This window comes from Tachypleus tridentatus, chromosome 4 (genome assembly GCF_004210375.1).
Source record: "Tachypleus tridentatus isolate NWPU-2018 chromosome 4, ASM421037v1, whole genome shotgun sequence".
Classification (NCBI taxonomy): domain Eukaryota; kingdom Metazoa; phylum Arthropoda; class Merostomata; order Xiphosura; family Limulidae; genus Tachypleus; species Tachypleus tridentatus.
In genome coordinates this window covers 37,879,084-37,895,537 of record NC_134828.1, presented here as the reverse complement: position 1 = coordinate 37,895,537, position 16,454 = coordinate 37,879,084, and the positions used below count along the sequence as shown (strand labels likewise).

The 16,454-nt window shown below is 31.2% G+C and overlaps 1 protein-coding gene across 6 annotated transcripts in view; it reads right to left on the bottom strand.

The window, feature by feature from the left end:
- Positions 1-699: 699 nt before the first annotated feature.
- LOC143248872 (uncharacterized) overlaps positions 700-16,454 on the bottom strand; it is a 91,415-nt gene continuing 75,660 nt past the window's right edge. For 4 of the 6 annotated variants that reach the window (XM_076497737.1, XM_076497738.1, XM_076497739.1 and 1 more), the window contains one exon: positions 2,555-11,916. In XM_076497737.1, the coding sequence (XP_076353852.1) occupies positions 11,694-11,916 (223 nt within the window). In that variant the 3' untranslated portion in view covers positions 2,555-11,693. Of the gene's footprint in view, positions 11,917-16,454 lie in introns of all 6 variants that reach the window. The other 2 variants (XR_013027240.1, XM_076497736.1) reach the window with 2 other exon arrangements.

The following is a 16,454-nucleotide window of genomic DNA, read 5'->3' as shown; positions in this document are numbered from 1 at the left end:
TGCGTGTGATAAATTTTGAAGTGATAAAGCGGATAATATTCATGCTTACACATACCTAATGATATGAAAAGCTTCATATTTGCTAGTGCCCTGCAAATAGTCTGTGTTACACAATTTAGCACTTCTCATACTTTTGTCAACGGACCTTTTCAGTTCGTCATTATTGTATGTATACTTTTTTACTATAGAGGGCGTTGTAGTTAGTTTAAATATTTTAGCTTTCACTGATCCTTCTTTGAAATATTAAGACTTCAATATTAAAAAATGCTTGACCGTTATTAACGAGCAGAATATAATTCTTGAGAAATTCCTCTAAGCCAATCTGCAACACGTTAGTAAACTTGTATTAACAGAGGAGTCATTCTGCCCACTTTTCTATTTCACGGGTGATCTCGACTGTTTTATAACGTCTTGTATTCATGTTCACCTAAGATTACCACTTCCTTATTAAAGGGTGTCCACCGAGAGAAATCGAGCCCCCGCTTTAGGCATTGTAAATTCGTAGACTTACCGCTGTCCCATTGGTGGACCCGTATTAAAGGAAAGAATTTGAAGGTAGTAAATTGTCTGTATGACGTTCCAACCAAAAATAAAAAATACAATTGATAAATATTCTCTATCATTTTTATTTAACGGTTTCCATTAGCGTTTAGTTTTAATACATAAATTTACACATATATACTCCAAAACAAGCACATATAATTAGTGATAGAATAGTAAATACAGAAGTTTTGAAAGTTAGACCTAAAAAATGTGTAAGAATATGTTTTATTCAGCCTCATGTAGCAAAGCCTGCCATTTATTTTCCAGATTATGTCAACATTATTATTTGCGATGTAGACATCTATAAACTATCTGCCATTAGTATTTTAAACGGCCTGATACACCTTGATTATAAATTATTGTTTAGACGTGTATTAAGTATGTGTTATTTATGTTTGGATTCCTAATATGTAGCAAGTTGCCTACCATTAGTTGTTAGATAGCCAAGTATATCTTAAATATATGCTTTTAATATCTGGATTCCAGTCAAGTCTGCCTGTAGTAGTTGGATGACGTCTTAAGCAAATACAAATTCTGTTTGAGTTTCACATGTCGTAGCTTTCTGTTACTAGTTTTATGGCAAGACATGCTTTGGCTAGACGTCAGTTTTTTGTTGTTTTTAGTGTTCTAGATGCGCTGCACTTGTGTCATAAGCAGTCCTTAGATAGCCAGGCGTGTGTCTACTCTTGGTCCCCTAGATCCCAAAATAACACAGTTATCTGCTTTAGTGGTTCTCAGATGTCCAGTCTTGATCCTCTAGTTCCAAACACATACAGTTGTCCATATTAGCGAATAGCTGATGGCCAGATATGTCTCAGACATCTACTCTTTGTTCCGTTGTTCCAGACATTACAAATGTCTGTGGTTCCTATATGATCAGATATGTCTTAAGTGTCCAATCCTGGTCCTCTTGTTTAAAATACATCACAATTACCTGTATTAATGGTTCTGAAGTGTCCACACTTGATCTTAGTTTGAAAAATTTAATAGACTGCAACTGCTTGTCTAGTGAAAAGAGAATGGCATTTTGGCTTCTATATTGAAGCATTCTTCAGGTCAGTGTAGAATCTTATGTAATATCTTATAAAAGGTAAACATAGCCTAGTGGTAAAGTAAAACTCAGGCTATGAGGTAAAATGAGTGCAGTGATTGGGAGATATTGTCCATTAAACTATGATGTTATCATCTTATCTATAAAGTTTGTTGAAAATGGATATCCATAGGTCATTGATGTACATGCTGTTGTCTCTGCTGAGCTCAGGCTGGTGATGTAAATAGCTTCTTTGGTTTTTCTTTCTTTCTCTAGTGGTGAGCTTTGTTTAAATTTCTATGTTGAGTCCACTTTATGATATGTCATATTTTGTATTTATAATCAAAGCCAATTTTTCTGGGTGTGTTAGTCCAAACTACTATGTCTACTCCACCTGGTTTCATTGAAACAACTTGGTCCTCTTGTTCCAGAAACATCACAGTTTTCTGTGTTAGTGGTTCTCAAATGATTAGATATATCTCAGGTGTCCACTTTTGGTCCTCTAGTTCAAGAGACAACACACTAGTCTATATCACTGGTTTTCAGAGGGCCAGATAAGTCCCAGGTATCAACCCTTGGTTCTGTTGTTGTAGACATTATGGTTGTTGGTTATCTTTGCTTAGATAGCTGGGTGTTGTCTACTTATCTTTCATACAACTACTGGAAATAGGAATAGGAATCCAAGAAAAACATTTAGAAATGTCAATGTTGCCATTGTTAATCATTAAGTTTCTTAGAACAAGGTGAACACTTAAGTAGAACTGTTAGTGAAATATGTTTGGAGAAGAAATAAATAGGTAATCATGTAATACATGCTATTTATGATTATTTCAAATATATTCTTACTAAAAAAAAAACCTTGACCCCCACTATTGTGTGTGTCTTATATGATCTCAAATATATAGTAAAGTATAATTATTGCCTTTAACATGCCACCTCTATTTCTTTTCTTGCCACACTTTCTATTATATATTTTTAGCAGAACTTATTAAAAAGTAAACATTTATTTACAAGTAGCAGAAAATTAGTTAATTTATTTTGTTTCCTCAGAAAAAAAATGTGATAATGAATGTTACAGAATAATAAAAAGATTAGTTGACAGAGTAAAATTAAAGATAACATTGTAGTGGCCATTTTTTCTCTAATATTTAAACATCATAACATTTTTACCTTCAGAAAACATGGACATAATTTTTCTGGTTGTTAAAATTTAAGATGAAATATTGTGACAAAACATTAGTGACTGGTTTTAAAAAAGAAAAAATATAAAAGAATTACATACAAGAAATAATCCTTTTGTTAAGTCAGTATGTAACAATGCACCAACTAAAGATAAACACACCAGGTTGAATTTAATGATTTTTGTTGCAGCCAAAATATTTGTTGTATCACCTTATTTAACTAATTTAGATGTATATGACATTCAAGAATAATTTAGCTTAGTAAAAATGTACTCAGAAACATTTGTATAACAAGGTTGTAATTATGACTGAGTGAATAGTTAGAAAATAATTTAAAAAAAATTTAAACTTGACAAGCTTCTTATATCTTATTACCAGATGGAAAGAATATAATTGCTTTAACTGAGAATCAAGAAAATACTAAGATAGTTAGTTCATTTTTATATGTTGGGCCAAGTACAAACAAAATAAAAGTGTTACAAAGGGTGAACTATTTCTTATTTGTCTGTACATACTATAAAGCAATTAAAGTTAATGATGTTAAACTGACAAACAAACATGAGTAAATAATGAAGACAAACATTTTTTTATTCCAGATTTCCATCAAACCTCACTACCACAGTACTTTGATAGATATTTGAACTGTGACATTTTGGAAAGTTGTGACAATGAGAAATAAAGTCTTTCTCATTCTATAAGCTCATTTCAAACACTAACTTATTAATCACAAATAAAAATATGCAAGCAGTGAAATTTCATATTGAGAGAATACGTTTTAATAATTAGGAACAAGAAAAAATACTGATATAATAATGAATTTCCTCTACAGGTAAGCACACAAATACAAAACAATTTTAAATTGCAAATTTCAATATCTACACAACTGAGATATTTGCATTCATGAAACATACACAAAAGGAACACTGAAAAGATGGCCCTGTTAACTGCAGAACATTTATTTTGCTGATTTGAGAATGTTTGTGGGTCTATCAAGTCACCACTGAAGTAAAGATAAAACCTATGAAAGCTCAAAATTTGCAACAAAGAAAAAGTCTGTTGTTAACTATTTTTTGTCCATTGTTTTGTGATTATTTTTAATACACCAGTCCTACACTAGACAAAACTAAATTCCCTACATTTCATTGTATAGTACAATTGACTTGTTTTCAAATATTCTTGAAAGCTTCACAAATTACATTTTTTTGGTTCCACAAGCTTGAAAAACTTCAAGTATCATTTACAATTTCATAAAGGCAATCTTTAGGAAAATCAGAGAACATCTTATTACAATTCATAAAATAACCAAATACATTTTTTTTTCGTGGTAAATAATATTTTTCTGTGAAACATGCTTAATGTTTTATAAATAATAACTTTTATTTTTGGTGATTAAAATCCATGTTTTCTGTAATACAATGTGAAAAAGTCCTAAAACAATCTATTGGAATGTAAGTACCAATTTCAATCTCTGTTAGTGAGAAATCAATTATTCTTATAAGTGCCTTTTTATTTTAAAGGTACACTAAAGTCTCAAACCAGCAAACATACTGCATAACAGCATTATTGATTGGAACTACCACAAAAAAACATCTAAAGAATTTTCTTTTGATCAGTAAGAAAATGTAATTGCTTTACTGTGACCAAAAGTTATGCATCAAAACAATCTGTAACATTCACCACATAATATGTAGCATAGTACATAACTTAATGTGGTGAGAAAAATAAACAGAAAGAAAAAATGCACTTTATTTTGTGCCTTAAAATCTCTAATAATCCAAATTAATCTTATCTAAGTAACCTGAACTTCATGTTGTATTTTTATTAAATTGCTGATCTTTCTTTGAACAGATAAATTTATACATTGTTAAATCTTTACCTCCAACATGTAAATGCGTAAACTATCCTAGCTGAAGCTTTAACAGTCATATTTATGCATTGTTACAGCCTTAGCTTCAATAAATAAATGTGTACAAATGTGGTGTAAACACTTAGTATAATTTAATCATATTTCTGACAGGGTTTATAATTTTAATTGAAAAACACAAAGATACACAGGACCAAGATGACTTTACAGTGTTAGATCCAACATGCATTTAACTAAAATATCACAGCTTCAGCTCAAACTTACAAGCCTGTTCCTTCACTGGTCAGAGAGCAGATGCTGCATAAGTAAACTAAAAAAAAAAAATCTTAAAAAATTAATTGTTAATAGACACTTAGAAAGTTAATTAAACAATGAATAATAAAAAAACTGAAAAAATTTAATGAAGTCTCAAAAAAATATAAAAGATTGGTCTATATAATGGTTCAGACCAAAGATACAAAAATCAGGATTTAATAGGCTTGAAAAAACATATCATGAAACTGAGCTAGGGCCACCTACTGTTAAACAAAATACCTAACTTATATTAAATTAAAAAGACAAGAATCATCAGGCTTACATTTATACTATTTTAAAACATTCTTGTATACTTCTTGTTTTTTATAAATATTCCTTTTAATTTAAAGTTCTTTTGAGAACATAGTGGTTGATTTGAATAGGCTTTTCTTAATTTGTCCAAAATGTTAATGCTAAGTTGGGCTTGTATTTGACTGCCCTAATGTCAAAAGATTCCAATTCTCTTCAGAGTGAAACTTGATCTATATTCCCTAAAACAGAATCAAGAAGTTTCTGGCACTACTCAACCTGTGACTTCTGATTAGTATTCCATAAGGTACACAGTTAACTTCCATGGAACACTCATTCTACCAAAATTTAATGAATTGTACAAACCATCAAAAAATTGTTTGTTCTTTTTTAACAAACACACAGACATACAAACAGATAGGTATCATATTTTGAATCACCACACCAGCACTCAATCTCATAACCAAAACTGGTCAAAATATTTTTAAACCAGTTTAATATTTAGGAAAGAAAAACAGATAATTCTAAATGTTGGGTAAAAAAGGGAGGCAGGAAACCAAATGTATTGAACAGATCATGACATGAAATAGAAACAATTGAAATGCGAGGGATATGCACAGACAGACATTACACAGTGGCTAACTAAACTACAATATTGTCTATATGAACTGAAGCCAAGCTAACTTGATATCACTTCTTGGCAATTCGACAAACATGACAGTGCAATAATTTTAAATGAATAAAAGAAGAGGGCCAAATAACATCTAGTCATTATTATTTTGGCACTCACAATAGTTTAATACAGAATACGAAAAACAGATGGCATCAAGATTTAATGATGACCAGATGGCTGTTGTTGTTTATTATTAAGCAACAAAAAGTTCCATGGGTATAAAAACTTGGATTTTAGCAGTATAAATCTAAAAACATGCCACTGTATATATGTCACTAAGGGGGCATGACCATATGGACCAAACTTAATGATATTAATGAAGAAAGGCTGAGATATTAGATCACCGGTAATATCTTGTGTGTGTGTGAAAGCTAATTAACATTCAATTTTCACTTTCACATGTTTGTCACGATATAACAATTTGAAATAAATGCTATTAATAATTTTACCTTTCTGAAAACCATAACATGCCAGTCAAGAAAGAAGCATTAAAACTAGTTAAGTAGATATATTGTGATGGTTTGTCATATACTATTACCCTAAACTGAGCACAAGTTAGTATTCTATAAGCAAGAATAAACAAAAACCTATTTCTTAACACTCTAAGTAGCTAACCTTGTTACATAAATATGAAGTGATAAATCAGTTTTTAATTTGGAAATTTCAGACTAATATATCTTAGTTGCGATGAAATACTACATTTGTAGTTTAAAAAAGTTATTGATGTTTCGTGCTCTAGTTATTTTTTTCAACTTTGTGATACTACAGTACACTCTGCAAGTTACAGTTGTATACATTCAAATTCCTTACCGACATTTTTCTTTTAACAGCAAATAATAATCCAGACTGTCCTCTAACTGCCCACTAAAACAAACTGATAAAAGTTTTAAGTCTCAGCAAAATATCTCAGAATAGTTTTTCTCACTGTACCATGTTAAATTATTACTTTCACAAATACTGGTAATAAGATAATAGTTCAGAAACTTCATTGGATCTTAAACAGTTTAACTGAGAACTACTGAAAATATTTCAAAAACTTAACAAAAAAAAAGGCATTTATTCAAATTAGCTAACACAATCACTGATAGCTGTGAAACAAACTTAAGATGATAGAATAAGTCAATTTTGGAGAAATGAAGTAAATAATAGTAATTTGTCTTAAGATCACTCTCCATGTATAGAATTTGACATGAATTTGATTTGGATGAGGCCCTCAGCTGTTGTTCTGTCATCCTAATTTACCTAGAAGTCATAAAACTTCACATTCAATAAGTTACTTCCCAAAAACAAAATGAAAGAACTGGAATATAAACTGGAAAGCCAAATGCACATCACTTAAACTTCTTGTACTCTTGTTTCACAAGAGTACTTTTGTAAAAACTGGAGAATGTCCACGAGCCAAAATCCTTAACAGAACTAATGGTTTTAAAAACATTATTCTACCTTAATTACAAGATAGACACACACACAAAAAAACTGAAAAAGAAAATAGAGAAAAGTCTACTCGACAATCAAAGTTACAAATAATCCAAGTTCTTCAACTTGAGCATTGGAAGTAACAAAACGTTTTTGACAACAAAGCATGTTTGAGAAAATCAGGCAAGAATGAAAAGCTGCAAACAGATTACATTTATCATAGTAGCCTAAAATTAATGATGATTTTGTGACAATGGAATGTGAAAAACATAACTAAGCATGAATACTAAATATTGGTACTGACCAAATGTGATCACCATTTGTACTTCAACTGCAAAGTAAACAATTCTAGATACTATGAGAAAATTCTTAAGGAAAATGCCAAAAAAAAAAATGAGTACACAGTATATACCAGGCATAATTAATGTATCTGAACAATATAAAACATAGTAAAATGTATTGGTATGTATAAAGGGGTTAAATGACTAATACCAAGGATAAATTATAATTTAGATGTAAGTATGGGTCTCGTAATTTGGCATCTAAATGCACCCAGAAAAGCTTATGTTATTAAAGTACATACAAAAAAAATTAAATTTGTGTGAGATGCCTTAGTGATATTTTACACAGATCTAAGCTACTGTACACAGTTTTTCCTATGCGTTTAGTTTCATCTGCTATGTCTATCAGGATTAGCTGCTTGGATAACTAAGTTTCTGAGATGTGAAAACAAATTACAAGTTACAAAAGTAGATAAAGGTGGTGTTCGTGTGACTGCCAAGTTATCACAAAAACACTTTTAATAAATGACAATCTGTGAAACACTAGCAAATTGTATACTACTTTTTACAATCTCAATTTAAAGGAAGCCCACTGATTAAGTTACTTATTCATACTAATCATAATACACTATTTTACACACAAATCTCAATTTAAGTAGAATTAATTAGTGATATACAATGCACACAATATTAAATCTGTTGAAACTTAAGTAACAAATGCAAAAAAACAAAAAAGTGTGAGTGTATATATATCAAACAAAACATATTTCAAATTATTTGCAAATTAAAAAATAAAAGTTTTTTTCATAGCAATTTAATTTGGCACATTATACTTAATACAAAACCTAAAGTATAATTCTATAAAATATTTTTACAAATCATAAATAACTACATAAAAAATCTCATTAAAATATCAATACTTGAAACAAAAATTGAAAATCTTTCGCGTCTGTGGAAATGTAAAGTATCACATTACAAAGTGGTATTAATTTTGATAAAAACAGTCGATATTCTCAAAGTCATCATATTCTTAAATATTTCAATAAAAAGGTTTAAGATGTCATGATATGAGTGTACAACATCTACAGTAAACCACATATGAAATTACTAATGTATACCTATCTATCATGTAATTATATGTATATATATTTGTAATATGAGCTTAAAAGTTAACATTTTCATGAAGAATCATTTTGAGCTATGATTGTTGAATAAATAAATTAAATAAAACAAGCATCAACCATACAAACACAACTCACAATTACTGTACACATGCAATGAAAATATTTTCACTGTTTGTTTCTTAGTTGAGTTGTTGATAATTACTGACATAACCATGACTAGAAACACAAAGACTATACTAACATCTAATAACTTCAAAAGTACGAAATAAATTTCAGTTTAAAATATCAATATAGCACTTTACATTCAATACTAAGACAAATTATATATCTTACACTTGGAAGGCAGAGATTCTGAATTCTCTAGCATTGTTCATTCACAAATTTGTATAATGGCATGATTCACAAGTATAAATCCAGACAAGCATGAGTCTCGGTTCATCAACATGAAGTACTGACCAACAATTGCTTTACAATCAGTTACATCCTTCAAAATGTTTAATACTAGATTAAGAGCAACTTACATTTTTAGCTGATTATTTTCTATATGAATTACAAAATTTATCTTTCAATTGCTTCAAGAGGCCTAGAGATAACATCAACCACACAGCTCTTGTACAATAGCTGCAACCATCAAATACAATACTATTACACAGATATTTCAACCTAAATCTACTCACATAAAATAAATTAATTTATACAAATTACCATCAATAGATATATATATAGCATCTCTAATAAGTCTGAGAACTTCCAAACCTTACTATAACATTTACAACATTCTTTACTGGCAAAACAAAGCACACATTTACAATCACACATACAACTATACCAACAACATATCAGGAGTTCTGACTGATGACTTACTTACTCCAGGTGTGAACTGAACTGAAGGAAATTATTATAGACAAACAAGCTGTTCAGGTAAAGAGCTGTTTGTAACAGGTATGAATTTTTGGAAAACAAAAATGCTTACATTTCACTTTCTAAGCCATTAATCCATTACTATTTGTGTGAACTGTATAATTTGTTATTTAAATAAAAGGCTGATTGACTGATGAAAATGTTCTGTATTTCATTTCAAAACTTTCAGAATAAACAAAAAGGAATTTCAAGAGCATTAGTAAAGTTCCCTTTTTTTTCTTATTATGCACATTACAAAACACACAATTTTGGTATTTTTTGAGAAACTGAACCTAGAATGCCTTTACAAAAACAAAAAGTAAATTGCCTGAAAGCACAGTTTTAGCAATTTTAGTAGCTTGTTCTACTTCCAATTGAAAATCCTTGCAGATTTGGAATGGATCACTTAAAAACTGTTGTGTAAAATAAAATAATCGATTTAAAACAGCCTTTAATGTTAGTAGAAATATGTATTTGTTCAAGGTTATGGTAAAAAAACAATCTGTTTGCAAAATGCTTACAATGTAAACAGCTGTTTTCACACTGGTTCTGTAATTCAGGAACACAGCATAAAAAGACTTCATACCTATGTTATGTTTAACAAGCTATTAGTAAAAATTTCTAAAGGTCCTATTCAAATAACCTTCCTTCTGATTTCAATTCTCATTTCTTTTTCTGACTTCTTTGATAAATTCAGTAATCCAAAAACAGGTTAATGTCAGTTTCAAACTTTAGCAGGTAAAGTCAGACTTCTGTAGGACAGTGTGAGTACAACAAGATAACAGATAAGTATATTACCACCTTCCTGATTTGTATGATATGACTTTTCAAAACTATGCCTGTACATTTCTGATCACACTAACACTAATGTTTTATCTTTCAAAAGTGGAATATATGTTTTATATTGATCAATTTACTAATGATCTAAAAGCTATACAAATAGTGAGAAGTATCCATTTACACACTCATGAAAATGTACACTTTCTGCAAAATGAACTACTTAATGATGATCCTGGTTTTGAAAAACAAAACATTAGGGCTAACAGAATCAGAAGTGTAAAAGTATATTTTCAAACAAATTATGACAGAAACAGGATGATGGTAGGGTCCTTATTCTTTTCTTAATTCCTCAGGCTTACCTGAAGAGATCTTTCCCTACCCAAAATAACTTCAACCTAATGTTAAACTGTGCTTGGACTTCTTATTTATGAAATTAATAAATAAAGAATGAAAACTCTAATGTTGATGGACCCAGTACACAAACCACAGTTATAGATCTGAGTAGCATCTTCTACTTAAGTTAACCTGTTATCTTTAAAATATTGATTTATATAACAAAAACTTTTAAATATTTTAAAGACAATCTTCAAAGAGGACTATCTGATCCATTTGCTAGGCTACCACCTATATTAATACTTGTGGGTGTTTCATTGCAATAATTTGCAAGGAAGCACTTAAATGAGTAACACTCTAGATCCAGTACAGGTATGACTTTTATATAAAGAGCATGGTCAATGTAGTTAAATGGAAGTATTGCCTTTCTCTACATCACAGTCAGAAAAAATTACATTTTTGGAAGATCCCATTACACTACAACAATAACCAAAACCCACAACAGGAAAGTGACGTCGTTTTAAGAACCTGCTTGTGTATGTCACTTTTACAGTAAACTAGTAACATTATCAAAATGTTTTTAAATATCAACTCACTGTAAAGGAAATTAACAAACGTAGTGGCTGGAAAAATTAAGTCATCTTAACTCCTATATTATTATCGTACGTGAGATACATACACACCAGAGTGGACGATTTATTCATTTTAAAGCTCAGCATTCAGAAGTTCTAAGTAAAGAAGCCAAGAATTTTTCATCTTAAAAAAACCTTTTTTCAACAAAGTATATACTGCATATCTTAAAAATCAAAACACTTAATGACTAGAATTATCAATAAAATTAGAAATGAAAGCAAAAAAATTACTTTTTGGCAAATCATCAGTTTAAAATGTTTTTGATGTTCAAAAAATATAATGAAACATTATAAAGTTAAAAGTAAAAAAAAAATGTTAAAAATGTGAGATCTTTTCTCATTCAGGAAATTACTACATTAATACAGAAGTAAATTTCCTGCTTAACTGGACTATCAAGGTCCAGTCTCCACTGTTGCAACCAGCACACCAGAGGGTGAGGTGATAGAATGATGGGCAATATCTTTTAATGGACCTCTTCTCAGGCTCAACTTTGGCCCTTTAGCTCGGGATTCTCGTTTCATCTCCAGGTTCTTAGAATCAGGACCTCGACATAAAGTAGGATCGGGACCTTTACAATTCTGTGGATCTGGACCTTTCCAAGGTAAGTATTCTTTTCTAAAAAGTACAAAATAAATACTTAAGACTAAACTTCGATACCTCCATAATAAAAACTAAACATACTAAAAAACAAATCAAATGAAAAACATGAGTTTTATGAATTTAAAGAAATAAATATCTTAATTATAAGAAAAAGTAATGAATTTCAGCAATAACTTTGACTGGCAATAATTAATTCTTAGCCTAGAGTAAAAGTTCTAAAAAATTTATTATATGAAAAACGTGAGTTTCATGTATTTAAAGAAATAAATATCTTAATTATCAGAAAAAAGTAATGAATTTCAGCAATACAATTTACTGGCAATAATTAATTCCTAACCTAGAGTAAAAATTCTAAAAAATAAATTAAGAAATTAGAAAACTTTATTAATCCTTTTCACAAACAATTATTATAATAAAAACTAATAAACATGGTAAACCAAGCAGAGTTTGAACTAAAAAACCCCTCCCCCCAATTAAAAGAGAAGTTACAAACAGATCCATAACCTTGAAAAAGTAAACAATCAACAGCTTAAAAATTAGAAAAATATTGCACTTGTAGCTTCAAAATTCAAGCATGATAATACAGAAATCTTGTAGTTCAAAGATATTTTTTAGAAAAATGTAGGATTATGATCTCCATGTTTGTAAAAGTATAGGTTTTAGTGAATACTATAGGAAAAAGGAAAGTTTAAAAGCTTTCTAAACACACGTGCTCATAATCTGTATTTTGCTATACAAAGAGATCATAATAATACTTTTAATTAGATTGAGAATTTTAAAAGTTTATGTTCTAATTTGGTGGTTTCTATCACTGTGATACACAATACACATCACATTATACTCAATTCAACTATTTGTTTTAAAATTAAAAGGTTAAGTACTCTCACAGTATTACTGTACTTTAAGATATTTTATGTTTAAAAGCACTGAGTACCTTCTTACACAATTTATTACATATTCAATACAAGTTGCTGTGACAACAAAAATATTTCACCAATCTAAAAAGGATGCCCACTTTTGTGGCTTCTGTAAGGGGAATCTGAGTGCTGTTCTGCCAATTGATGGGATGGAGCCAGTCATCCATATGGCAATGTGTGTGATGGGATGGAGCCAGTCATCCATATGACAATGTGTGTGATGGGATGGAGCCAGTCATCCATATGACAATGTGTGTGATGGGATGGAGCCAGTCATCCATATGGCAATGTGTGTACAGACCCAATGAAAGCAGTTGATGAGAAAAAGTTCAAACAATTCTGCAGAAAGCATAAGGTGCTGAAACAAAACAAAAGGAGTAGGAGTGAAAGTGTAGCACCTGACCCTTGTGCACACACCTGAAAACTTCTGGAAAGATTCTGCTATGGAAATATAAACACGTCACAGTAACATTGGACTGACCCCTGATGCAAAATGTCACTGTAGGGTGAGAAAAGATTCCATTGTTAAGCAAAGAGGATCTAAAAACTGGTTGAGATAGATCAATACCGTGTTTACTCGCTTATAAGACGGAGATTTTTCCTCGAGATTTCGGGCTCAAATTGGGGGGGGCCCGTCTTATAGGCGAGGTCTACAGACATAGAAAATAAATTTAGTTCACTCAGAACTGTGCAGATATTTCAGACAGTGAAAATAGGAAGTGAGCTATCTTGTTATTATTAGATCTGTGATTGTGAGTCAGCGATCGCTCGTTGAAGGGCGCTGGACTTCGCTTTTCCCTATAACGTCATACCAGTAAGCACAATGCTTCCACAGTGCTAACGAAGAAGAATCAATAAAGACACATCTTTTAGCATCTTGTTGGTTTCTTCCCGAACACTTGGCTGCTACCTTGGCAATCCAATTCTATTTTCACTTTTCTATCTCTTCTATTTTTCTCCTTCTAATCTGAAATCGAATATCGTGATACGAAACCCAAAATTAGGTTTCTATTAATTTCCATTTTTTCACTTTTCTCTCGTTACCTGCTTTCCTTCCTTCGTCTTATAAATGAGTCTAAACAGAATATCGACAATCTCTCAGGTAAAGTTGGGACCCGTCTTATAAGCGAATCGTCTTATAAACGAATAAAAACGGTAATTGGACATCAAATCCTGGTCTTCTTGGATACCATGAATAAATAAAAATAAAATCCTGGAAGAATGGGATCAAGTCTCTCTACTGCCTTTTTTGACAAACAATTTTCTTCTGGCCTGGGAATGGAGCTCTACTTGCTGCAAATCTGTTGGAGGAGAAAAGGCAACGAGTTGAGCAGACAATGGTGAAAATAACGTAAATTGAATAACCAACCCTGAAGCCAGAACAAGAAGAACCCATAGACCCCTGGTGATAGAACTCCACATGACCAGGAAGTGATATAATCATGTTCCCCTGCCCCCTACATAGTCCCTAACACCACTGTCATTGGTCCCCAAACCGAAGAACTTCAAGAATATTGATGACCCTATTATAGAAACCAAAGAAGGGGAGTTATGAAAACTATGGACTGATACTCCCAAATTAGAAACAGAAAGATGAGAAACCAATAAAAATAAAGAAGAATAAAAATGAGTAGCATCAATTGAGGATTATGACTCTGGAACTCCAGCAAATAACCTAGGACAGAAAAAAAGTAACTTTCTATAACTCCTTGATGGCAGAAGACTGTAAAAAAAAACATTTTTAAAGAAACTTCTCTACAAAGTAAATCCCAAAAATAAACCAAAGAAAGAACAAACTGAAAAACTAAATGAGATAGATGTCATAAAATTCCCAACTAGTCCTCAAATTGCTAAAGATAATGTTGACATGTTTCAGATAAATGTTGGATTGAAGATAAACATCTCAGAACAGTTGTTTTAGTAAGACAAATTTAAAGAAACTGTGATCTGTTTAAGGTTTCCATCAATTGAAAACTTAAATAGACCTCATGATGATGACAAGCCAAAGTAGTTTGATCTGATAAGTGGGTAAAAGATATAACCGAGTGGTAAATCTCCACACATGAACAACAATATTAGAAGAAGTGAAAACCAAGCAGTCACTGGTTCCTTTCTGTTAACAAAGGAGTACCATCTAATGTAATAGAAGAGACTTTCAAAACTTCATAAACCCAAGTAATCAACTGAAGAGGTTAGAGGTGACTGCTCAAAATGATCCTCTGCTGAAGCCACCTCAACTTAGTAAAGTTATCAGTTTGAATTAAGCATAAAGCCACAAAATGGGCTATCTGTGCTCTGCCCACCACAGGTATCAAAACCTGGTTCCTTGTGCTGTAAGTCTGCAGATGCATCACTGTGCTACTGGGAGTCTGACATAGTAAAAGAACATACGAGTAAATTCTTACCAGGTATTCCTAGGTCACTTGCAAAAGTCACCTTAGAGCCCCCAGAAGAGACAGCCTTGTACCATATGTCTCCAGCTTGCAACAAATCATATCACAATAAAGTAGAGAACAATGTTTCAACCTTCTTAGAAAGTCAAAATGTTCTCTACTTTATTTTAATAAGAGTTTTAATACCCATACTAGCCATCTTTAGAATACATTTTTACTTCAAGTGGGTTTCTCATTATCACAAAATCATATCACAAACAACTTTGACTGAAAGTGACCCCTCCCTTGTCTGTTGGCAGAGGTGGAAGAGAAGAGGTCTGGCTGACCTGTGAAGTAGAAACATTAACTTGGAAAATCATACCCATCAATAAGTTGCTGTTGTTGTTGTTGTTTTAATGTATAAATATAAACAAAAAAGACAACCATAGAAATGATAAACATGTTCAAATTTACAAAGTAAATAGTAGCTAATCACAATACTCCTATTAGCAGAAACCCATGTCAAATGTTTTGTCAAGAAAAAAGTTATTACATTATTGGGATAAAGTGCTTTTATACAGTACTTAAATAGAAGCACATTGAAGCTGGTGGAGAAATTTGCTAATCAGAATTTGCCTATGGAATTTGAGTGAGGTATAAAAAACTGGAGCAAGCTTTCTAAATTCTTAGACAAGCAAAGAGTGGAAACCCTAGAAATTGAAAAATAACTATACCATCAGCAGATGGTATGTTGTGGAAAATGTAATTGAATACTCCCTCTTGAAATTAACACTTAAGTAATACATAAAAACTGATTTATTAATTAAACTTTGATGTTAATTTTCTGGACATACATTAATAGTAAAGTAGTTTAATTAAATTTTGAAGGAAACTCTGTAAAACATCATGGTATGTACACTGCCTCCCACCTTTCACACAGGATTAAGAAAAAAACTAAACATATACTGTAAAGGAAAACAAAACAACACAAGTGAAACACAACAATTCCTTATTTACACAAATACAGTCTTCTGTTACCAAGAACTAACCAGACTTCTTCTTCTGTCTTTTCTGGCTACTGGTGTTGACAACAGCTAAGATTAGGAGACAGAACTCTGGAAATACTTGACTCGAATGATTTAGCAAAACAAACTAGTCAGGTATTCTACATGTCCACAGGTTACATACTTAAACCAATGGTCTACATTCAGTTTAGAACAAGATGTACAACCTTTTGAACAGGCTACTTTCCAAGAAGTACATA